The sequence below is a fragment of the Culex pipiens genome, chromosome 2, assembly GCF_016801865.2.
Source record: "Culex pipiens pallens isolate TS chromosome 2, TS_CPP_V2, whole genome shotgun sequence".
Taxonomy (NCBI): Eukaryota; Metazoa; Arthropoda; class Insecta; order Diptera; family Culicidae; genus Culex; species Culex pipiens.
The window spans coordinates 163,746,382-163,772,846 of record NC_068938.1 but is presented as its reverse complement, the minus strand read 5'-3'; the positions used below and the strand labels follow the sequence as shown (position 1 = coordinate 163,772,846).

Genomic DNA, 26,465 nt, shown 5'->3' with positions numbered 1-26,465 from the left:
AAGAAAATTATTGACATTGACTTTCAAAGTATCGAGCAGTGTAATTCAATAACTTCGAATGCTTCCCACAGCCACCCTGGAAAAACTCACCCCATCCTCGCAGGACAGTGAAGACGAGGAGAGCACACCGGTGGACATTCTGCCCTCCACGAACAGCTTCGACCGGCACAGTGACGGCCACCTGACGCACTCGGCACCGATTTCACCCGCCCTCAACAACAACGTCAGTAGGGACAGCCAGCAGGACAGCGGCAGCAGTGGCAATCTGAAGAGCACGGAACACTCCTCGCCACAGGCCAGCGGCCATAATGACGCCGAGGGAGACGTGGCCGGGCCAATCGAACAGTGGGTGACGCAGCCGGCGGCCCAGGGAGTGCTGTACAAGTGCCGGATAACGCGCGACCGGAAGGGCATGGACCGGGGGTTGTTCCCGATCTACTATCTGCACCTGGAGCGGGACTACGGCAAGCGGTTGTTTTGTTTGGCAGGTAAGGGGGAGAGAAATTCAACTTTAAATTTAATAATTATTACATTCATCACAATACTTAGAAGATCACAAAATTCTTAAAAAAAGACATTCAATGCATCATTGCCAAAAAGAAAAATATTGATGTTCTTAAATTTGATCTTGTTGAATGAATGGTTCACACAAAAAAAAAATGCGTCACTCAAAACTACAAACTGAACATGAATCTTCCGAAAAATAATAATCATGCTTCATATATATTTTTACAAAATCATGAAGAGTATACGGGGTTCACAAATTTCAAATTTAAAATTTTTGATTTGATCTCCTTCCGGCAGTAACCTCCAATAACTTCGAAAAAAGTCTGACTCAGCTGAAACAGAGGTCAATAGAAGAAGTAATTAGACACTTCTTGAAACTTGTAAAATAAATACACTATTGTATTCTGGTTTTCCACTATCCACATCCAGTATCCGCCATTACACCATACTGTCCAATGCCGTGATGATCCCTCCCCAATTCCAGGCTTTGATTCAAACTATTAATAAAAAAGGAAAATTATAGATGAGAAAAGGTTAATGCGGATGGAGAGAAAATCGAGCTCAGACTGGTAGTAAGTGAAGAACAATGAAAAGATAGTATGCCAATGCGGATGGATCGATGAATCCCCTTACAAGATCATAAAAGAAACAAATAGTACGAAGAGCAATAGAAGAACAGCACATCAAGAATAAGAAATAGTCCATGCGGATGGAGAGCAAATTGAGCTCAGTATCTCCTCATAAAGACTGGTAGAAAAAGCGCTGAAAATTATAAAAGTGAGAAGGTCAATGCGGATGGAGAGCAAATTGCACTCTCTCTTCACAAAGACAGCAAAAAAAGGTTTGTTTGCAAAATATAAATTCGAAAACCAAAACAAAACAGCTTGAAAGCAACGAAAAACGTGATCCTGGGGAAAAAAATGATAATTTTTCTAAATTTCAATAAATTTTTGAGCTCAAAAAGGAATGTCATCATCGAGAATCGGTTGCATGATCCAATCATTCTCTGTAATAGAGCCAACGAACTAGCCGTTTTGTTACAGACAGCTGTTCGAACAGTTTCTGGGTTTGCTGGAACGGTTGAACCCAGCAGAAAATCCTCTTCCGTTCCGCTACACAAAAAAAGTTCACGTAAAGATTTTTTAACAAAACGTACTGACAGCAAAATTATTAAAATTCTTGACCAAAGCCAAAAAATGCCAACCAGAAATAACTTTAAAATTCCAAGAAAAACGTCAAATTTTCGGCACCGAAAAAAACACGTCCGAACTTTCTCACGAATATTTCGATCCCCTTTCCTTCAATTAAAAAATAAATAAAAATTTAATGCAAAAGCAAAGTAAACTTTTGTCAAACTGAAGTTGAAATCGTTTTTTTTTCAAATATTTATACAATGTTACAAAAAGAAACAGAATAATGCCTTCTTTAATGCCTTTATGGTGGTCATAATCGTTGACATTAAGCTTTATTTTCAAATTTGGTTTTCAATGGGTTTGTTGTTGGCCGGGTCCGGTGGTTTAGTGGTTAGCGTGATAGCCTCTTACCCCAGCAGGCCTGGGTTCAATCCCAGACGGACCCGGTTGCATTTTTCGAGACGAGATATGCCTGATCACGCCTTCTATCGGATGGGGAAGTAAAATGTCGGTCCATTTGCTTAAAAGAGAATTTGGGTGACTCACCACACATAACCTTCGGACGCCTAGAAATGAGCAGAAACTTGCAACAGAGACCACAAAGAACCCGGGGGTCGTTAATGTGGATTGCTTCGCTTTTTTGGCTTTGTTGTTGCTTAAAGTTTAAAGTTTTTTTTTTTTGTCAAAAATGAATAACAAAATATTGCTCCATACAAATACTATGGAAATCTGTGTCAAATGCATGCCATCTTAACACTGGAACGCCCAACGCATGTCCAACTTACACAGACGCCCAAGCCTCCCAAAAAAGGTGGAACGATAACTTCAACTCGCTGGTTCTCGGGCATTACTCAACCAATCGGGACGATTCTTGTTTCCAGTGATTTGTTAGAATGTCTAGATGGTCCTGAAATTTTGCAGAAATTGATTTGAACAAATCTGTAATTTGTGCGACCGAAAACATCGTTCCACCTTTTTTAAAACAACTGCCTCCACGGAATGTTTGGCGATTTTTTTTTTACACGCGAAAAAAAAAGTTGGAACGATGTTTTTAATCGCAAAAATTACAGATTTGATCAAATTAATTTCTGCAAAGTTCTAGAATCATCTAGACATCCTAACAAATCACTTGAAAGAAGAATCATCTTGATTGGTTGAGTTATGCCCGAGAACCATTGAGTTGAAGTTACCGTTCCAACTTTTTTGGAGCCTTGGGCGTTGGAATGTTAATCAGTAGCGTGCCCAGCTCCTTGAGGAAGGTGGGGCAATAATATGGACGTTTTGAATATTACGTCGTTTATGGACACCCCCTGAATAAATTTAGACCAAATTTCTGAGGATGGTGGGGCAGTTGCCCCATGTTGCCCCACCCTGTGCACGCTAGTGATCTTAATCAACCAAAATGCATTAGATTTTTTATTTGTTAACAAAATATTTCAAAATTATTCATGGGTTAATAAATATTTTTCATACAGGTATGCTCAGGATTCCCGAATTTTTGATATAAAATCACAAACTCTCAACTTCTTCTAGATTTTTTACGGATTTTGGCAAATTTCCGGCTTTTTCTCGTTTTGACCAATCTACCGACTTGTTAAAAAATTTGCATGATTTTAAAATTTCGAAATTTTTTTCATTTAAATAAGCAGAAAACTTCACGAAAATTTAATTTTTAACATTGAAAATAAAATCAAAAGTTTCCGAGATTTCTCCAGTTACAAAATAAGGCCGTTGCAAATATTTTTTGAAGTTTATGTCCCCCCCCCCCACCTCCTTCAAAGTCGGTCCGAAAAATCAGGGGGCAAAAAATATTTTTTTCAAAAAACTTCAAGATTTTTAAAGGAAAAAGGCATATCTAGCATATTTGAGGTCGATTAACATTATTTTTTTTTTGTGAAATTCCGTTGTAGAGCACTACAAATTTTTTTTTTCGACAAAATAAAATTTTCGCCGATACTTTGATATTTTGAAAACTAAAGATTGCAAAACATCTGGGCAGGTTTAAAATAAATTTGAAAACACTTTTTCATTCAAATGTTAAAACCATGGCTTGTAATTTAATTTTTTATATATTTTTTCATTTCTTTACCTGATATTTCTCGAGGGACATATACTTCAAAAAATATTTGCAACGGTCTAACTCATTTTTAACACAATCTAAACGGCTGTATATCAGGCTATATATATTCATGCAATATTTTTGATTTACAAAAATTGAACATTTTTGACAAACTTCAGCACTAAAATGGCTTTTAACTTGAAAACGATGCATTTTATCATAAAAATGTTGATTCATCTTCGATTTAGAATTTGATTTTGCTTCTAAAAATAATATTTTAGAATTTTCGATATATTTTTTTTTAAGATTTGACGAAAATGTTTTTTGTTGTGCTAAAAAAACTTTTTTGCATTTCCGTCGTGAAACTATTAACTTTTCCTGTCATTCTTGAACGACGAAATAGCCTACTTTTCTGTACCAATAATAACAGAATCGAATAGCAACACTATTCAAAAAAAATGCTGAAAAGTTCTACTTTTCAGCACTGAAATAAGTGCTGAAAAGTTGAACTTTTCAGCACTTGTTTCGAAAAGTAAAACTTTTCAAAAAAAATTGATTTAAACGATTTATTGACAAAATACATGAAAATTTCACCTAAAATTTCACTCAATGGGTGTTTTTCGGAATTGCAAAAAATGTTGTATGGAACTCGTTGCAAAACTTGATTTTTTCAGCACTCGTCCTATTTATCCAACTCGGTGAACCTCGTTGGATAAATGTACGACTCGTGCTGAAAAAATCCTCTTTTTGCAACTTGTTGCATAAACTACTATTTTCTTATATGTTGAACCCAAGTCTTGAAAGCGACATTAACTTTGACAAATATTTGCAACGGTAAATACAAATAAAAAAAATAATAACTCATTCTGGGAATTTAAGTTTCAGCGACAAAATAAAAAATTCGGTTATGCGTCGGTCGGTCGGTTATGCGAAGTAATAGGGTCTTAAAGCCCTATGTCAATTTTTATGTACAGCGGTAAAAATACCATTTCAGATCACTTTTTTTCATTTTAATGCCAAAAAAAATGATAAAACAACATTTTTTCGATAGGTCAACTATGGTCCCCTTGGAACGAGCTGTCAAGAAGGGCCAATAAGTTTTTTTTTAAAGATTGATTTAAAAATCAATTTTAAATCCATTGCTGTCGTACAAAGGGTCATTGTACTCAGAAAAATATGCTTTATCGTTCTGAACAATATTATCACAAATTTAAGCTTAATTTTATTGAAAAATAATTGTTTTATTCGGATCATGTATTCAGTGTTCAAGAACGAGTTCCAAAATGTTGATTTTTATATCAGTTCTATTCGAAATTCGATTTAGTGGTACAAAAATAACATGGTAATATTACATCTGGGAAGGGGTACATTTTTTCTGTCAGAAAAAATGTGTAATTTTTCCTCTGGAAATGAGTACATATTTTTAAATTGAGGTAAAATTACATCCTAAAAGAGGTAATATTCAACCTTCCAAAAATTAAATCTTCCAAATTTACACAATTTATTACTATGCATAAAAAGGATAGATTTTAAATTAATTTCAGTTTAAGCATTTTTTTATCAACCTTCTATGATATTTTTCAACTGTATTTTTCAGCAAATCGAGATCCTTTTTCATTTATAAAACCATTTTTAATGAGTTTATTTTTGGTTTAATAAATTAGTTAAAAGGTTTCATATTTTTAATCGAGTATTAAACTAAAATTCTGCAAGTTTCAAAGTCAAAAATTGTCGAAACACAGCCTTGTAAGAATATATAGAAAATCTAATTTTAATTTTACTTTTCCCACCATCAGGTCGCAAGCGCAAAAAGAGCAAAACGTCCAACTACATCATCAGCTGCGACCCGACCGATCTGTCCCGCCAGGCGGACGGCTTCGTGGGGAAGCTGCGCTCGAACGTGTTCGGCACCACGTTCTTCGTGTACGACAACGGCAAAAAGGACGACCCGGTTAGCCCGCGGCTCGATCTGGCCGTGGTCATCTACGTGAGTTTTGTGCTAGATTTCAGATGAGGATTTTTTTTTTGAGAAAGTGGACATAATTTGATTTAAATCTTGTGAAATTCCGCTTTCTTTTTAGGACACCAACATCCTGGGCTTCAAGGGACCTCGCAACATGACGGTGCTGCTGCCGGGCATGACCGAGGACGACCAGAGGGTGAAGATCAACTCGTCCGACAGTCACGGCCAGGGGCTGCTCGACAGCTGGAAGTCGAAGGCAAGTTTTCCTATACCTACTAGTTTGGCGCAAGATTTTATCAAGTTAACGTCGTGTCACACATATGGTGCAGACACAGAGAACGAGAGCTCGTTATTGCATTTCACAAGTATCGCTAATATCGTGCACATGGGGAGAGTGGGTTGAGACGAGACTTCAATAATAATAAACTTCAATTTTGAATGCAAAATTGCAAATCTTGGTAACGCAAGGTCACAATAGACGATGTTTATAGTCCACAGCACGGATTTTAATTAAAAATGTAGTTTCATCGTCCTGGACCATCTTGCCCCCTCACTCCTTTCTCCACCCGCGACGTGACTGCGGCTTCCGGAGCCGGTTGGAAGTTGTGGAACCCCACCCCCTCAACCGGAAATTTATCACTAATGCGTGTTTGCGCTCCTCTCCAGCTGCCTTAGGTCCCCTCTCCGGTTCTCCGGTTTTGGCGTCACGCGCCTGCCCTCCTGGTGGTGTGGTGTAACTTTACGATATGCCACTATCGCACGCGAAACAGCAAGCTGCAATGGGGATGAGGGAGACTTGGGGTTGGTTATTGGGGTTTTGGAGCTTTGTGGGTGGTCTTTCTTGAGCTTGTGCCAAGGAGAAAGCAGCTTAGGTTGGAAAATATAGTTAAAGTATACAAATGACTTCAAGAATTGAACAGATTCTGAAACCAAATATTGTTTTAAAGGACTCAAAATCTTAATTATATTATTTGATTTTTTTTTTTGAAATTGCTATACTATTAAGTTTAAATTTTCAACGAAATATTTTTTTTTTGGTTTTTGACTAATGGATTAGTTGTTGCTGAGACTTTGATAGTTGACATTTTATGTCAATACATAAAACATTATTTTTAAATTTCAAGAAACCTCTTTAAAATAGTCTATAACTTGATAACGGAGCTTTTTTACTTCTCATCTTTAAATTTTAAACATTTAAATGGCATAAAATAAATATAAAATTGCATGAAAAGTTTTAATTAAATTCTTTCTAAAAATATTGTCTTGATTTTTAAAATATGTTGAAAGGAACTAAAATATTATGGAAACTGAAAAGTTACCTTGTTATGTAAAAATTTAAAGGTTATTTGAATAATTTTCAGTTCTAGTTTTTCCTGCTTGTTTTTCATCCAAAAACTGTAAAATAGTATTTTTTTTCACTTATTCTGTTATCCTGCAATGGGACCATCCATAAACCACGTGGACACTTTTTTGAAACCTGTGAAATCAATGCAATGAAAAAAATGATGGTAATATTCATCAGGGAATAGTGACAGATATTGTGTTAAAAAAAGTTTAATACAGTCGACTCTCTGGTTGTCAATATCCAAGGAACCGTCGAGGAAGAGAATCATCAGTTTACAGAACGATGCAAAATGAAGACTCGATTGACAATATTTTTTTCTTGATACCCAGCTATGGGAGAGAGACATGGCAACGTCCATCAAACAAAAACAAACTAATGTCAAACACCCTTCAAAGCTTCGTTTCGCCAAGAAAAATGTCTATGCAAGCCATGAGAAAGTGAAATTATTGACAACCGGAAGAGATTTTTAAAGCAAACAGAATCCAAGGGACCGTCGAGGAAGAGATCCTTCAAGCAAGGGAAAATATCGAGGAATGAAGATAATTGAAGTATGCAGATTGAAGGGACTGAAGAATTCATCGATAGATGGAGAATTATTGATATCGAGAAGATCGACAGCCAGAGAATCGATTGTATTATACAAGGAAATCGTGAAGTTTCATCAACTTCTGATGAATTTTCCTGTGAACCTGATACATTTTAACGCATTTGTTATGTAAAATTACTCAAAAAGAGGCAATATTCAACAAATCAAATTTTCAACCTTCCAAAATTCAACTTTTTTTCAATTTGTGCCTTCAAAAGCAGGCTACCAGAAAGCTATTCCTCTAAAAATGTTTTTTTAATATAAGTTCCTCAAACAAAAATTTGTTAAAAACATCTGTCAGTCCGATGTTTGGCACCATGAAAGAGGGGCTCTTTAGTGAACAGATATCTGTAGAAATATCAGGTATGGTTAAATATTAGCAGAGTTAAACGTAATTTCGTCTTTTTAAAAGTTTTTGTTGGTTTTCATTCATTATACACGCTTAGATGTTTTTACTGAATTCGGTAAATTTTACCGATTAATCAAATTTGGTAAAATCTTACCGAAATTCGGTAAAGAAGTTCTTCATTGTTCATAGTTTTACCGATTTTCGGTGAAACATTGTTAAGGAGGTATTAGACTATGGCAAACAAAAAAACAAACTTGAACTTTTTTTGCTTGACAGTTTGCCAAACTCACAATCTTGTTTACGGCAAACTCGCAAACATGAACTTGGTTTACCAAAACTTCTTTAGGCGTTAAAAATTTTGCATACACACTTAGATTTTTTTTTCTGAATTCAGTAGTTTAAAAGTTGGTAAAGTAAAAATGAACAAAATTTTAGAGAATAATGATGAATTCGGTAATTTTCTGTTTACCAAACTGTTCAGCAGTTGAAGATTCGGTAAACTTCACCGAATTCGGTAAAAAATCTAAGTGTGTATATGTGTTAATGTTTTAGTTATTATATTTGTTAGAAAATCGCATCTGATTTTCTTCAAAATTTCTTTGAAAAATATTTAACAATAACTCAAACCTTTATTACAAGTCCCTGGAGTGGCATGTTCCGGTCTGATGGATGGCGGATGACTTGAGCGAGCGAACGTGCGGTGATTTCCTTCCAGGAAATGTGTCTTCCAGCTTTTGCAGTGATGGCGTTTTTGACATTCAAATTTAAGTTAGACCGCTCGTTTTGGGTTGATTTTGGGTCGTTATTTCTAAGGTTATTCCAAGGTTTGAGATATAACAAATGCTTATCAGTAGAAAAATATATTGTGACTGTTTGTTTTTTCGATGTTCAATGTTTGGCAGCACTTCCGCTTATCCTTACTTGCTCACCGGGGCTTCGTAGTTTTGACGAAGATTTTCTGCTCTTTTTTTCTGTCTCTCTGGGTGTCCCCGACCCGCTTAAACTTTCTCGACCAGCCCTGAACTGAAACGGTGGTGATACGGGAGGTCGCCCCCACCACGTGTCAAGTTCAAGTTCTGGCATATCTTTTACTTGGGTCACACGCTCACAGCATTCCCTCACGTAAGGTGCAAACTTTAAAAGGTGAGATTGAGGAGTCTGATATTTTTTTAAATTGAATATTAATAAAAAAGAATTATGATTCAATTACTTTTTTTGCAATAAGTTTAAATGTCAAGATAAAAATAAAACGTTCAATAAAAATTATGAAAAAACTTGTTTTAACCCCAACTTATCCTATACAAAGACCGACATAAAAAATTGGAAAAAGTAACTTTGTCACACATGGTAAACGACCGCAGCACCAACAGAAGTCGTATGAATATAATGAAGGACGTCGTCGGATGGAGACAGAGCAAGTAATTCAATCCCTGCGGGTCGGCCGATTTATTACACGAGCGAGACGTAGGGATTATCCTTTTCGCATTGATTGGGGGTTATCCTTGCGCAAACTTTGACCGGGCGATGTGGAACGAAAGGGGTAATTTTATTATGTGGGTTTAGCAGATTTGTGGACAGGAATTCCTAGAATAGCAAAATTGATTCAATTTTTTTTATTAGATCTTTATTCATGAATATAATAATTGAAAAATGAGAGTTGCTAATATTTATTTCATGTTTATATACCTAAATATGATTCCTAGTTAAGGTCAACTCTCAAGAGTAATGGCCAGAACTATCTAGCCATTCTCTAAAAATTGCAACGACGTTTTAAATTGTAATTTCATCATTAAAATGAAAAGAAAGAATTTAAAATGCTTTAACACCAGTAAACTTGAGCAATTCTCAACGTTTTTATTGTATTTATTTATTTGGATTCCATCGATACCAGTTTAAATTATTGGCATTTTCATAAAAGGGTACAAATAAATTTTAGTTGTTCAAATATGCCATTATGCGTCATTTGTTCATCCATACAAGTCTCCGTACAAATTTGGGGGCTGTCCATACAAAAGTGCCATGAAAATTATCAAAAATCTGTATCTCGAGATTGACTCTTTATTGACTTTGTGCCTCCGAAAAAATGTATAATTTGATGGATGAATTTTGTCCTAATAGCAAAAACAAAATTATAATTTAGGATAAAACATACGAAAATCTACACAGAAAAAAAAAGTTGAATTTTGGAATGTTGAAAATTTGGTAGGTTGAATATTACCTCTTTATTTGTGTAATATTACATAAAAAATTTGTTAAAAATGTGAACCTGATGAATATTCATCAAAAACTGATGAAAATTCATCATTTTCTGGGGTAAAATTTATCAATTATTTTGCCACAAAATCTGTCACCATTTCCTGATGAATATTACCATCATTTTTTTTTCTGTGTAGAGAGCTCAGTTGTTTACAATTAAAAGAATTTTATCGAAGTTTTAACGATTTTTTTTGCAGAAAAAAAACCTTTTTGCGTTATTGGTCATCGAAATGTCACAAATATTCAAAATATTTTCAAACAGGCTAAACATGCTTAAAATGATTACAAACGTGGACAAATTTCTTTCAAATTGTTTTGAATTGATGATGGTTCTATTTTCATTATTATTATTTATGCAGTTATGGGAAAATAATGCCAACTTATTTTTATTTGCAGAATATAAGCCTGATTTTTAATTATTTTTAATGTAATCCAAAATTCATTTATACGAAGCTCTCCGTAGAACCTAAGGATAACCTTTTTTTTCTATCATATTTGACTTTATAATTTCTTAGGTCAAAGATCACAAAGGGTTTAGGTACCCTAGATTAGTTAAATTGAGGAGTTAGCTGCCATCTTGGATAACATATTCCTAAATCACTAAAGAGCAAGGGAACGGGCCAAAATTTAAGGTCACTTGAGCTTGCGGGCTAAATGAGATAAATTGTTTTTTTTTTTGGTAAAATAGAAAAAAAGTTGAAGTTTTTTTTCGGATATTGTTTTGGACATTTTCGTCATTTAAATATTGGACATCAAAAAATTACATATTTGCGTCAGTTTTGGTTCAACTGGTTTAAAATTATGAAAGAAGCAAATCCAAAAAAAAGTCAAAGTCAAATTAAAGGATGAACATTTTGTCGTAATGTCTAAATATATTGAAAAATTTTCATTATTACAAATGCTTTTTCACTGTTTTTTTTTGGAGAAAAATATTTCAAAAGAGGCGACACAATTTTAAACCTTTGAAAATGGCGGTATTTTATTTTTGAATCAAGTGAAACTATAATAATATATCTTTGCAAAGGGATTTTTAAACAATTTTTCCAACAATTCCTGTAAAATATCAATGGATTTTTAAATTAATATGGATTTCTGATATTTTTGCTATTTTTACAATTCTTGAATAATAAGTAAAGTCAAAAAGTCCTATGTACGTACATAAGAAATTCATTGCGCATTGGCTGTTTTGGAAAAGTATTCTAGAGTTGCCTATATTAGTTGAATTTAATCGTTAATGTGAAAATTTTGACAAATATTCTATTTTAATCATTTAAAACATTTAAAGAGGATTTTTGGAGTCACATTTGAACTCAGCAACCCAATATCGAAAAGATTTTATTATGTTTTGGGTTATAAAACAAGGTTAAAATCTCGAGTTTTTTTTTTAAAAGGTCCTATAAACAAAATTAGCACTTTTTGCTTTTTGGGTGTTTTTGAATACCCCTGACTCAAAGCGGTTCTAAAAACACCCAAAAAGCAAAAATTTAAAATTTGGTTTATAGGACCTTTTCAAAAAAAAAAAAACTCTAGAAATTAAATTTAAAATTTCAAGCGTTTTTCCAACATTTTTAAATAATAAGGGCTGCCTTGATTAATTGTTTGTCTCCCTGATTTTTAAGGATTTTTTGCCGGAAACGGCAGAAAGCCGGGGAGAGGCGAGGAAAGCGGAGAACTAAACTTAAAAAAATGCATTGGTCATACAATGCTTTTGTGGCAAAATAATGGTAAACTTTTTAAAAATTGTGTTTCAACAATCTTTCAATGTTCTTGAACTTTAAAAAAAATAATAAAAATCCAGTTCAATCTAATAAAGTATCCAAATATGCATATACCTCGGTGTACAGTGCTGTCGTTGGATATCACAACACATCAATTCAAGCAAAACAAATGATCTTTCATTAATCAAAAGGTTCGACTTACCGGACTGTGCCATTGTCGTGATCGGGGTCTTTCTTTTATAATAAAAACACAGATATTTTGCAATTAACAAACAACCCGTTTTATTCCACACAAATTAACCACAAAACTGATTTGACAATCTTCATTCTCTCTTTCGCCGGCCGCGCGCATCTCGTTGTTTTCTCGCTCGTTGTTCTCTTTCGCAGCTCGCTACCGCACTCTTGCACTCAATCCGCAATCAGCTAACAAGGCAATATTCATGGAGGTGCGCACTTTTCGTTGCGCTCTAAACTCTTATTTATGAATTATATCAATCTTATAATAAATACTCATTTAATAATTTATTACATATTCAATCCTGCAACCCATAATCCCTACAAGTGCCATCCTGTTTTTGGCAACAAAAATTTTTAAAACATTTTTGCTTGTCAAAAATCAACGTCAATTTTTAAATTGATCGTTATTGTGTGAAGCTTTAAGTCATTCTTGACGAGAGGAAATGTGTCGAAAAGTCGGGTTGCCACAATAGGTATGGCACTGTATTCAAAAAAATGAAGGGTTCATATCGAATATCTGGAAACACTGTCAAAAGAAATGAGTTCCTAACGGTGCACATCAACCAGAGCTTTTTGGACCGAGATTTCTGTTACACACATTAAAAAAAAGTAAAAAAGTAAATCTTTCCCAGTTCCTGAGGGGAACACCCTTGAAGAGTATCGGGGCGGCATTTACAAAGCGGATTCAGTGGCAATTTCATTCTCAACTTAATGTTAACATGATAAGGTTAATGTTAACATTCCATAGGTCGCCTCCCTAAGGTGTCGTGATAAGGTCCAGTTTGTGACGATACACTACCTTCCCTTTACTAAGCAATCGATTCCAGAAGGGAAAAGATCACCAGTTTGTGTTGGTCCGAGCCGGGATTTGCGATTTACCGCTTACGAGGCGGAAGCGTTACCACTGGGCTACGTGGCTCGGTCACACATTTTACTATTTTGAAAATTACGGGAAATATCGATATCATTTTGGATTCATCTTTACCATTTCTGTGCATCTTTGGAAGGTATTTGACAAACCTATTAAACATGCACCATTTAAAAACCTCGTCGTCAACTTTTTGGAAATTATCCTTAAAATCACGCATAACATAGCCTAAGAATAACTTACAGCAAAAGAAGTTTCATCTTCCTAAAAAAAGTCAGTGGGCTCGTCCGGGATTTGAACCCGGGACCTCTCGCACCCTAAGCGAAAATCATACCCCTAGACCAACGAGCCCGATGTGAAGGTGAATTGAAACATGTCGACCAAGTTCAACTTCTGCCAAAAGAAGGGATCGATCATGACCGTTGTTGTCGTCAGTTGTTATTTGATGCTTTCGATGGTTTGGCCTTGTTTCACTTCTCCGCAATCATCACAGTATTATTACCAACTCATGTTTCCAAATAACTTCCCCTGCGTGCAAAGAATCGTTTTCACGTAATTTCGTCATACTCGCGTTCAAATTTCCCTTTACACCGGTCAACAACACCTTGTATATTAATTCCGATCTCCGTTCCTTTCCCCTTTCGCAGCACATGGACAATGTCGTTGAACTGCACAACAAGACGCCCATCTGGAACGACGAGACGCAGTCGTACGTGCTCAACTTCCACGGCCGGGTCACGCAAGCGTCCGTTAAGAACTTTCAGCTGGTGCACGACTCCGACCCGGACTACATCGTGATGCAGTTTGGCCGGACGTCGGACGACATTTTCACGATGGATTTCCGGTACCCGCTGTGCGCGTTCCAGGCGTTTGCGATCGCACTGAGCAGCTTCGACGGGAAGCTGGCCTGCGAGTAGAGGGGAGGGGTTTTATAGGGCGTTTAAGGCTAAAGGGAAACACCATGTGTTGAGAGCTGAGTTTTTTTTTGAAGAGGAATTTCGGAGCGAATTCTTTCATCAGGTACAATTTAGTGTAGCGTTTAGCCGGGAGGAACGCACGAACTTCAATTATAGTGAGCAAAAGAGCAAAATTAGACAAACAAAAAATGGTAACAAATAGAGATTTCTATGAAAAGTCACACAAGCTTGAACACTCAAAGAAAGGGTCAAGTTGTAGTTTTAGTACGCGCAAGGAATTGTAAAGAGCTTGAGATTGAAATAGTTAAGGACACGAGATTTGAACGTAGTATTTATTAAGTTTTATTATTTCTCTAAGAATTGGCTCACACGACTAGGAAAAGAAAAAAAAAGGACGCGATCGATTTTCGGCACGAGCGGCGTTCAAGTGGATTTTAATCGTTTCACGTTTTGTCTAGACATAACCTCACTTTTTCCAAGAAAAACACAAATCTCAATAGCCCTTCTGCGACAAACGGAGATGGAATGTACGATAATAAGCAATTGGCACGCAAGTGGGTCATTTCTTTCTTTTTTTGTTCATGGGGATTTCCCACTCGAGTCCGAGTGGAGCCTGTCAGCGTAATTTCGTGAATTCCCATTAAAGAGGAAGAGGACAAACGCGTGCTTGGCCGCAGTCGCCGTTACGCGCCACTGAGTCATCGGTCACCATAATAAAGCCAAACCATAAATCTGCGGCCATGACCGCAGGAGAGATAGAGAGGGAGCCGTCCCGCAAGGATGAATCGGAATAATTTGGGGCTTCTGGTGACCACAATTTGTCAACCGTTTCATGATGAGAGATGGTTGAAAAATTAATTAAAGAATATGTTCAATAGCAAAGATTAAAGGATTCAGAAACTTCAAAAATCTTTTCCGGGATTATCGGGCGGAATTTCGATTTTGAGACTACAATTGAAGGTAACGTTAACGTTATAAAATGACCTGTCACTTTCCATTAAATTTCCGATTAGTCTTCAAAAAAACATCTTGGATTTTCAGTAGCGTTTAAGATTCGAATTGATGACTTTTCGATCTTTAGAGTGATAACGAAATATAATAATTAAATGTCTAAATTTCGGGAAATAAATTTTGGAAAAGCTTCAAACTTTGGTCAGTGGAAAAGTTTGAACCGCGTTTTTCTCAAATGCACAATTATGCGTAGGGCACTGTTGTCAACATCAGTCAAAAATTGCGAATCTATAAAAAAAAATGGTTCTGCCCTCATAGCCACACTTTTCCAAAGACTTCTGAGTAAAGCGTTTTTTCCAAAAGCAAACAAAAAAGTTATTTTTTTCCGAAAGGAAAATACCGTTGCTATTTTGACAAATCACTTTGCACGTGTCAATTTTTCAAAAAAAAAAAAAAAACAGTGAATTTTCTGCGAAAGAATAAAGTTGTAAATATCGGGTACAAATAATAATGTTGATTGCATTTTGAGAAAGATAAATTCAAAGGAGGTGATTGGTTTCTTAGAATGATTTCAAAGCATTTATACCTTCAATTTACAAATTCAATAAAGTTCAGACTGTGAAGACTGTGTTCATGGAGCCGAAATATATCATACCTTGACGAAACTTAAGCTTTTACTGACATCAAATTCAAAAATGTCGAGTTGTGTAATTGTTCCATGTTTTTATGTTGTTTTTCAGAGTGATTTCCTTGGTATTCTGTTTTAAAGAGATACGGGTTTTTTTTCTAATATTATTCAGCCAGCAAGACTTGTCTTAAGATTAATATTGTTCAAACATGTACAGTTCTTTTTCGGTCAGTTTTGGAACTGGGCTACGTTCTCAGCACATTTATCGAACAATTACTGTAGTGGGGAGGCCACACAATTTCCATGTATGTTTAAAAATAAAAGTTTTTTCAATGGTACTTAAACAAAATGTTTCTTTGAAAATTGTTATTAAAAAACCGGGCTACTTTTATAGTGTCTGGGTTTGTTTCAAATTTAAGCCTAAAAGTTTACAAATTAAATTGATCTTGTGAAATCGGTTACTTTTTATATTTTATTCGATAAATTCACAACGTAATATTTGTTCAACTTAGTTTTTCAACTTCAACTTTGATCAGAATTCATTAAAAAATGTTTTTTCATAAAAAATGTTGCCGCAAAGTCACCAACACCAACTTTGTAGCATGAGTCAAACACATTTCAAACAATTTCTGTGAATTGAATAATTTTTGAAACTTTTCAAAATTTGTTGTAAACTACGTCTTGAGTTACTTTGAACACTTCTCTACCAAGCTTAGTATGGTTCTATACCATTTAGTTTGTATTCAATACGTATATTTCATTTTTTTAAATCAAAACTTCTCCCCGGCTATTAAATGTCACTCCGGTTTACGATAATCTAATTTGAGGAAAGTAATACCTGAGATTCTTTATATAAGCCTTCTTTTTTAACTGACAATACTGCCGTTCTACGCACAAAAAATGACATGGGACAATTATGCGTAGAACGGCAGAATAGCTTGAACAATTACATGTTTTTGAAATTTGGCAATCTTTTCAATTAAATAATTTGCGAAATATCAAAAACAATCGACATATTTTTTTTCCTTTTGAAATATTTTGCCTGACACTGGTTTTTGTATATAATTTTTTTTTGAAAATTGGAAAATTTCACAAATTTTTTACTTTTTCGAAGCTGCTTAACCTTGATACATAGTGTTAAACTAACAGGCTATCGTTTCCAATAATTACAAATTACAAAAAAAAAGTTGGAGATCAATCGAATAGTTACCAATCTCAGCAAATATTTGTCCGATTTTCAAAGTCAAAAATTATATTTGTAGAGAGTTTTCTTATTTAGAGCAACTTAAAAATAATAATAGAAAACAACTTAAATAACAAATAATGTGAAGTACTTTTCGATTGCAAATGATTTGAGATTTTTTTGGAGTTCATTTTCAATATTTTTGGAAAATTATGATTAAAAAAATGTTGCCTTTTGCCTCATGTTTCAAAAACTGAAATTTCGCGATAATTTATTTTTTATCAGTAAATATTTTGAAGTAACAAAATGCAAAAAAATAAAAATTTACTTCTTTTCAATTTACTGAGAAGTTCTGAGTTTATCAAAAAAACAATCTTCCTAGACTCCACATTTGATTTCACATTTGTCTTGATTGGTTTATATGTGATGTAATGATTTTAAACCCAGTCAAAAATTACCAATGATTATCTTTTCATTTTGTGTTGGTCAAATTTTTCAATACGATCTATTCTACAATGATGCATTCAAGCCAAAAAACTGTATTCGATATGTACGAAAAGCGAACCGCCCCAAATTCTTCACACAATCAATGCGGACAAATCATTTGGCCCCGTCTAAGTATTTATGAAAACTAACTTAATCCACCTGCGTGCCTTTCTCACTTCTAACCAAATATGGGCAAATAATTTTTATCTGGGTTTTAAACTTTAAACACAGGTAGACAGACATTTGTTCAGTTTTCGAGTCGATAGGTAAAGATGAAGGTGGGTCTACGAGCTTTATGTGAAAAGTTCATTTTGAGAGCAGGAGCCTTATCTCAGCGAGGAAGACAAAAATTCAAGGTGCATATCCAGAGTTTTTTTTGATTAGGTCCTATAAACATATGAAAGACAATAGTTTATTGGTCCTTTTCAAAAGAAACTCTGGATATGTTTTGGGACACCTTGTAATATGTTCCCTATGAATTGAGAATGATTGCAGTTAAAAATTGGGATCCACTGGCTAAGTTGAAATCAGTAGGAAATTTTCTTTACAATTGTCTTGATTTTTTGTTTTGCTAGTTGAAAAACAAAATATTGAAACGATAATATTCCAACACAATGAAAAGTTATCATTTCTTATGCTTGAAGTTGTTCTCACACTGGATGAAAAAAATAAGAGCCCGAGCAGACGGTAATAACAAAATTCATGCCATTTCAATAACAAATACTGTTAAAATAACAGAAAGTGTTATGGAATCTTCTTTAAAAGTCTATTTTTGAATAAGGGTTTAATAACAGTTTATGTTATCTTAACAAAATTTGTTTTTGGTGATATTGGTTGAAAGCCAAAACAACTTTGGAATAACATATTTTGTTATAGAAGAATACCTCCAACTGTTATTGAGATGATCGGATTAGTTGTTAAAATAATAAAAAATAATAACAAATTTTTGTTCTAAGAATTACTAAGAATGTTATAAGTCTGTTATTACAATAACAATCCAATAACAAAAAAATCATAATGACGAATAACAAATCTTGTTATTAATAACATAAAATGTTATTGGCCTAGTATTTTCAAATATCAAAAAATGTTATTCCCAAGTTGAGCAATGAAAGTTTTATACTACTCGAACCTATTGATGAAGGACACTATTTTGTAATTTCCGATTGTTCGTAAGATCAGCATCATTCAAAAAATAATTGAATTTGGTGCTGAACTTTTTTTTTTAATTTGGATTTCATCAGACTCCAACAATGTGTTTGTTTAAATTGAGTAGTCAAATGGCTTGACTAGTTTAAACTCTTCTTGAACTCAGCTCGTGCGAAAAAAGATCACACAAGTTTACATTCGTAAGACTCAAGTTACAAATTCGAGAGTAGTAGCACTGTGAATGAAAAGACAAGATTTAAAATATTTATGTATAGATTCAAAAACAAGACAAAAACACAAGAGAAAAACAACAACAATGAAAGCAGTATTAGCGACTGAGAATTCAATGACAAGGTACAATAATTGCTCATTACTTTGAAAGAAGAAAAAAAAAAACACAGGCCTAATGTTCGCGCTCAAAGAGAGGTAGTGAACAATGCAAAACAAAGTAAAACATAATGAAAATTAAAACAAGATTACTGAAAGCGAGGCGAGACATCGTTCTGAAAAACGAAAATTGGTAGGAATAAACAAAATATTTATTGTAAATTTGAAATAAACAAAACAAACAAACATAGCATCATGCTTGCCCAATCTTCAGTTAACTAAAACGGTGAAATCAGAAAAAACGCGGTTATTCATCATCAAAATCTTACGTAGCGAAGAAACTACACAGAAGTTTCAAACTAGAAGTAAACAATTAAAATATCGAACAAACAAAAAACTAACATTGCGACTCGAAACGAGGAAATGGAAATGGTTGTGTCATAATCAAAATAACATACAGAAAACAAGATAAAACAAATAGAAGGCGTTAAGAAAAGAAGTAGTCGGACAAACATTGTATCAAAACAGAGTCACTCAAAATGAGGTGCGAAAGAAAACATTGCGTGCGAATGCTTTCAGGTTAGCTACGTAAGGCCATCCTGTACATAGTTTTGTATTGTGTGTTAAGAAATTTTTAGTTGAAAATGTGTGGTTTTTGGTTTTTCTTCCTATCCATGTGAATATCTCATTCCTTTGGTTTGAAATCCTTTTGCAATTTTCAGTTAAATTGGTTTCCCCCCAATCCCTCGATGCCTTTGTGCTCTCTTGTGCTAAGTTTGCTGGTTTTCCTATTTAGTTAGCATAAGAGAGCACAGAGGCATCGCCCTGTTGCCAGCCAGTAAGTAAGAATATAAAATAGAGGAAAAAAAAACAATATAAAATCGAAACTAATTTAATATTATGAACAGAAATTGTGCTCAAAGCCAAAATTATTTACAGTACAACCGAAGAAAAGACGTTAGTTAGCAGTCGAATCCAGTTGGACAAAATAAAATTCTATTGATGTCGTGAAAAGCATAGGAACGTTATTAACAAACGAATGACAAGAATCTTTAAGATTTGATTTCAGCTGCCTTATAGATATTAACTTATTTGAAAAAAAAAACATCGTTTTGGAAAAAATCTTGCTCTCAAATGCAAACAAAAACAACTTACTTAAAAAATAATCTTCACATTTCCAAAAAAACAATAAGAAATAATTTAACAAAAGAAATGTAATCTGTTTCACTATTTCACGCATTCTTGAATGATTTTTTTTCTGTTTTGGTTTCAAATTCACTCGGAAAATGAACTTCAAACTTATGCTACCAACCCCCAGGCTCAATTTAAAGTAGAGTGTGGTTCTAATTTGACTTTTAGCAACCTCGGGCCGCACCAAATTTGCAATAGTTCTACTTTTAGGTCACTATACTGCCCATGTTCGCTTAAATGTCCCATATGCAAAAACAGCAAGCTGAGAAAAACGTATTTGAAGTTTGTCCCACACATAAGGTTACGTGTTAAGTTTTTGCCAAAAAACTGAATTTTCTCCTGATTTTTAGAACAAAGTGCTAGATGTTATAGGCTTTTCTGAAAGAGCACACGATTTTGAACCAAACTGCATCATTAACTCAAAAGTGATGAAAATATATAAGTATATGTGTTGATAAGTTGATATAAAAACTTTGAAAGTAAACAAAATATTAATAAATAAATCGGAAGCAGAGTTGCTGATTTATTTGGGTTTGAAAATTATGCTATTTTTTCACTAAAATGCCAATAACTCCCTTTAGATTTAACCAATTGGGATGCTCTACCCTGCATTTTGTTGCATTTTTAAGCCCTTTCAGATGCATTTTGAATTTTGAAATTAAATTGAATTTTGCCTAAGTTACAGCCTTTTTAATATTTTTGACATTTTTGAACCTTCAAACTTTGTGTTCCGATTTGCCCCACTTCCCGTTGACCTAGAGTGCTCATATTTTGGCCAGATGCTAGTTTTATATGTACAAACAACCCCTGAAAATTTCAGGCAGATTGGTGAGGTCCAAACGACGTCCCATACAAAGGGGTATGCCCTATTCGTGGACTCGCTCTTTAAGCATTTTATTTAAGTGACTTTGAAACTGAGCACAATATCGCAATTTCTAAGAATGAAGCTATACCGAACACACCAAATCGACTAGAAAATCCGTTCTGAAGATACTATTTTTTGAATATTTTATTTGCCAAAATAGTATTGAGACTTGTATGGACAAATGCAAAATGTCTTCTTTGATTATCGAAAATTCATACAAAGATTTATTCAAACAAAATATAAAAAAAATAATCAGGGGAATAAAGTATATTTTTAGCAGACTTGCAATTGTTTTACACATAGTATTTTAAAGAGCGATCATAAAATAAACATTAATTATATTTTGGTGAAGACATCATTTACGCAAGATTTTAAATTTGGTTTGGAACCGAGATTATTCTATAAAATGGCATGACTAATATAACTATAGCGCCAAATCCATAAAAATCATACAAATTTATGAATTCAGTGTATTATGCTTATGCTTTGGGATGTTCCCTTGAAAAATTACTTAAAACTATTTTTGATGACCACCTTCTTAGAAAACAAGCAATTTCGTATAACACAACGTTGAAGGGTGATAAGAAATGACATAAGCGTTCTTTCCAATATAGTTTCCATGAAGTTTGATCACTTTTATTAAAAAATCACTTACCAAATTGAAACCTATTGAAAATAGTCCAAACTCGATTATCCGAAGCCTCGATTATTCGAAGTTTCGATTATCCGAAGTTCGAGTATCCTAAGGTTTGTATGGGACTTCGGATAATCGAATCACGATTTTTTTTTCTTATATTTTTTATTTTCTTACGTTTAACATCAAGTTTGAGTTCTACGACCCCATTTTAGTCAAATTTGAATGATTGATTGCATCTAAAATAAAAAAAAATGCATTTTTTCAATATTTCATAACCGCCATTTTGGCCGCCATCTTGGATTTGAAAATTCTAAGTCACTTTAGAGTAGTTTAGGGGTCATTTTAAAGCTCAACAATAAAAAAATAAGACAAGTGAAATTTTGCCAAGGCCTTCCGGTAATCGAGTCTGGACTATAATATGCTGAAATTAGACATTAGAGACGTCAAATATTGTTGAAAATACCTCCAAAATCATTTTTTTTTGTGGATTTCCCGATAGGTACTTCCATTAAATCCAGTCATTCCACATATTTGAAACACTCTCAAATTCGGAACAAAATGCAAAACGTATTTTCTTTTAGACCCTACTGTTTTAAACGCCTTATTTATGCCATTCTATTGCTTTTGCACTCGTAAAAATTGTTCTTTTTTTTTCATAATACTTAATTTCAAGAACGTTTCATCAAAAGCAGAAAACACTGCATGCAAACAACTCATAGAAGCATAACAACACTTGAGTTTCATTGGTTCCAGCCTGGGTGCTGAATAGTGGTCCGCAAAACGGCCTCAATTTTGAACTGTCAAAGTGGAACCAATTTATTGTTCGCCAAAAGTAGGGAGTATTGTTACCGATCATTATTTTTTTTTTGCAAGAATTAAAAAAATGTTGCTTTTGAGGACCTGAAGTTGAAATCAAGAAATCTTAAGAAGGGTGATAGCGAGATCGTAGTTTTTTTATAATTATGAATGGAAATTGTTTATGGAGTCGATGGGGTTGTATCTATCTAGAAGCTGTCTTAATTGTTTTATTCCGTTAGAATACGTAACGGTTCAGTGAAAATCTTTTCTGTTTGTTGGATCAGCGATGTTTTTTCGCTGGACCAGGAAGAGCTACAAGTTTCAAAAATCAGCCAGGGAATTTATCTACGACATCGCCGAATAACACTCTCGCCGCAGTTCTTCGTCACCCGTAAAAAAAACTTCTTCTAACCGATTGAAATTGAAAACACACTTTCCTTTTTTCAGCAAAAAAAAAAAAAATGAAAAAAATAGACTAAATAAAACACATACCACTGATTATAAAATTGCTCATTTATCAGTAAGAAAAAAGTCATGCTTGTGCTTGAACAGCCTACTACTTTGTAGATGTTAACAAAGACTCAATAAACTGTTTCCATTCATAATTATAAAAAATGAGGATCTCGCCTTCAACTTTCTTAAGATTTCTTGACTTCAACTTCAGGTCCTCAAAAGCTACATATTTTTAATTCCTGCAAAAAAAAAAATAATGATCGGTAACAATACTCTCTACTTTTGGCGAACAATAAATTGGTTCCACTTTGACAGTTCAAAATTGAGGCCGTTTTGCGGACCACTATTCAGCACCCAGGCTAGAACCAATGAAACTCAAGTGTTGTTTTGCTTCTATGAGCTGTTTGCTCAATTTTTTTGTGGAATATGCAGTTTGCATGCAGTGTTTTCTGCTTTTGATGAAACATTCTTGAAATTAAGTATTATGAAAAAAAAGAACAATTTTTACAAGTGCAAAAGCAATAGAATGGCATAAATAAGGCGTTTAAAACAGTAGGGTCTAAAAGAAAATGCGTTTTGCATTTTGTTCCGAATTTGAGAGTTTTCCAAATACGCATTCTCTCTATTCATCACCCAGGTTCCATCACCCAGATTCCAGCGCTTATAAAAAATATGCATTCCAGGAGAAAACAAAAAAAAAAAATAATGTCATCTATAAGATAATACTGATCCGAATGTGTAAATTTCGAGATTCAATGTTGAAGGTAAAAGCGAATCATTATGTAAAATTCTCGATTTTCAATGATTTTTCAAACTTTGGCCGATCTGAAAACTGACCATAGTAAATTTATTCAATTCTATTCAATTCTGTTTCGCATTCGCATTCGCATTCGCATTCGCATGGAGATGGTGATCTTAGCGGGTTGCAGACTGGATTTCGTCATGTATATGTGTTGATTGTCTAGCCTAGGTTGCTTAGAAATTGATTAAAGGGATTTAAAACCAATTCCACCAGAACAGGACAGGCAGCACCATGAGAGCCATCCATTGCCGGCCGCTCCCATCTCCACCATTCACCGGGAAGGAAAAAGGATGCGGAGCACGGGGATTGTTGATGCTTGACTTACTTAGAAAAAGGTAGCGAAACCGCAGGCTCTTTTTCCCAGCCCTATTGTGGAACTCGATCAAATTGACCGCTTGACCAAATTTGATCGAATTTAAACAACAAGGTTGCGTAAGTGTCGCGGGGAGTTGGTCGTTGTGATGGGTAAAGGTCTGGGATTCACTCTAAGCAAGCGATACGACCATTGGCATAAGTGATTTTAAAAGATGAGCTATTATTCTCAAGGCAAGCAAGCGGATGCTGCTGATGAGATAGTTCCCGTTTAATTTTGTAATATTATTGGTTTTTAAAGGATTGAAGTTTTATTCTCAAGTCAAGGAAGTCTAAGCTGCTATTGGGTTAATTCCCGTTTAATTTTGTGTTGTGTTTGAACTTTTAACAGGTCCGATTTTATTCTCAAGGCATACTGTTATATGATGTTGTTGAGACAGATGTCATTGAATTATTGTTGTATATTTTTAGATCTTAAATAATTCTATTTTAGACAGCCGGCTGTGGAAAAATAGAATCAAAGTAAAACAACATTAAATAATGCTCACTGTACGGAACGATTGAAAATTATATGTTTGACACTCGGTATTTACAAAGCCCGCTAACATTAACGCGCGGTATTTTCCAACGTTTAAAAATCCTAAATCTACATTGGATTTACAAAGTATCATTATTCTGGCTAAAAGAATTAAAAAGTCTATCATAAGTCTGTAAGCTTGCAGACTTTCTAGTTATGCTCGGTATTTTAGCAACACTGACTTGAATCTGTCAGACCATGTCAGACGACAGATGCCAGACGTTACATCTGTCACAATTCAAGGAGAAAGAGAAGTTTCCCAAATGACACCTCTCCCGACGAGCGTCTCGCTTTATTCCATCAAGGAACGCACTCACCCGATTGAAATCTCCGCCGCCAGGACTGTGAGCCATTGTTGCTCTCCCCAACATTAGGCGCCCTTTACCGACCCACTCCAACTCAACTCCTTTTCGGCTCGTGCAAGGTCATCTTCCGGCCAAAGACGACTCCAAGCAACACACACAACTACGACATCTCTATCTCTTTCTCTCTCACACACTCTCTTCACTTTGGGGTCGCGTTGAAAAATCGGTTGTTCTCCCAACAAAACTAAATCACTCCAAAAATCGATTAACCCCAAAACTTTATGAAAACTCCACTATCCCCCAAAAGCCCATCACGAAATCCCTAAGATACACCAGTTTTCCTGCGCAAAAAACACGAAAAATCGCACTAAATTGTCCAAAATATTCGCGGCGACAAAGATCACAACCGAAGCCAACATGGCTGCTCCTCCGATCGTCTATTCAATTCAATTCAATTCTGTTTATTTCTTTAGTTATTGTTTAACAATAGTTTTTATAGGTGCAGTACAGAGTTTTGGGGGATCCTTACAGCTGTGACTAATACATTTATCTCAATGGATGGAAATAAAGTTTATTGAAAAACGAAACGGAAAACAGGAAAACACTCACCAAAAAACCTGTTATAGTAAATTTATAAAAAATTACTTTTCTAGAGTTTTTTTAAAGGGACCAATAAACATATAAAACACAATAGCTTAAAGGACCTTTAAAAAAAATCTAGTTGTCAAGGTTGGATTTTTTGTTAAAAGTTGGAAAAGTTATTGATTTTGATTTGACTGGGTGAACTGGCAAACAAATTGCATCTATTAAATAAATGGGCCTTGTGTCAAAAAGCTTTGCAATGTTTCGAAAATTGCTTATAATTTAATCATAATGGGCTGACAAGATTATTCCGGGTGTATTTATGCAACGCATCAAATCCCTCCCAATTCAATAATTAATCCGTTCAACTCGGCGTAAACAAGCACCAGATTTATTACTAATTACAGACGAGGATCATCCACCACTCAAAATCCGCTACCGCAAGGCCCACCTAATTAGGATTAGCGATATTTTCGTTCGCTGATCTCGTGGTAATTATGTACTCAAAATGGCTCCACCCACGCAAATCCAACCGAAAAGTTTTTAAGGGTATGTTGGCTGGCAAAACAAGCAGCAAAAAAAACTTGTAATCCATTATCCGGCGCGATAAACACCCGAAGCCGTTTATTATCTCCGGTCCGAAAATGATTCGACCCTCCCCCGCCCTTGGCCCATGCAATTTTCCAACTCCCCCACCCAAATTGAGATAATTTCATCGTTTGGTGAGATTTGTCGGTTTGCGTGCGGGGTTTCGTCGGGCAAAAGGACGTTATGATGGATTGATGGACATCAATTTATCCGGTCGAAATGTAATTGCGTCAGAGACAATGGGATGTCAACGTGTCCTGAGATTTTTTTTATGTTAACAATAGAAACCTTCACTAATTGTTCTTTTTTCTAAAAAAAAGTCACGCAATCTCCTCGCAATTTCACGATCGCAATTATCCAAAAAATTTAATAAAATGTTGAAGACTTTTTTATTAGAAGTTCTGAGTCCACTTATCCAAACGTCAATTGTTGGGAGCGGAACCAAAAGCATTTGCGTTATGAATTCGCAATTGGCCGTAATTAAGTGACGTTCAGGAAGCAATTATACTAGATTGTTGCAGCGTTTAATCCTGGTTGCAACACGCGTGGATTTGGCGCGCCATCCAGAATGATTGATATCGATGAGCATTATCTGCAGCTTCTCCCCGAAAGGGGTGGGGCTTCATTGCTGTTTTGGGCTTTTAAATCTTCCACTTCATCAACATCACAAACGCTTTCAAAAGGCCCGGTAAT

The 26,465-nt window shown here is 34.8% G+C and overlaps 1 protein-coding gene and 1 non-coding gene across 2 annotated transcripts in view; one reads left to right on the top strand and one right to left on the bottom strand.

Moving 5' to 3' along the window:
- The window catches only part of LOC128092761 (protein king tubby 1), a 54,133-nt gene extending 34,825 nt beyond the window's left edge, over positions 1-19,308 (top strand). The window contains exons 3-6 of the mRNA XM_052707326.1: positions 72-488; positions 5,496-5,686; positions 5,781-5,918; positions 13,669-19,308. Of these exons, the coding sequence (XP_052563286.1) occupies positions 72-488; positions 5,496-5,686; positions 5,781-5,918; positions 13,669-13,938 (1,016 nt within the window). The 3' untranslated portion in view covers positions 13,939-19,308. The remainder of the gene's footprint in view (positions 1-71; positions 489-5,495; positions 5,687-5,780; positions 5,919-13,668) is intronic.
- Positions 13,301-13,372, bottom strand: Trnap-agg (transfer RNA proline (anticodon AGG)). The gene has a single exon. It is a non-coding gene; the product is annotated as a tRNA-Pro (tRNA).
- Positions 19,309-26,465: the final 7,157 nt, after the last annotated feature.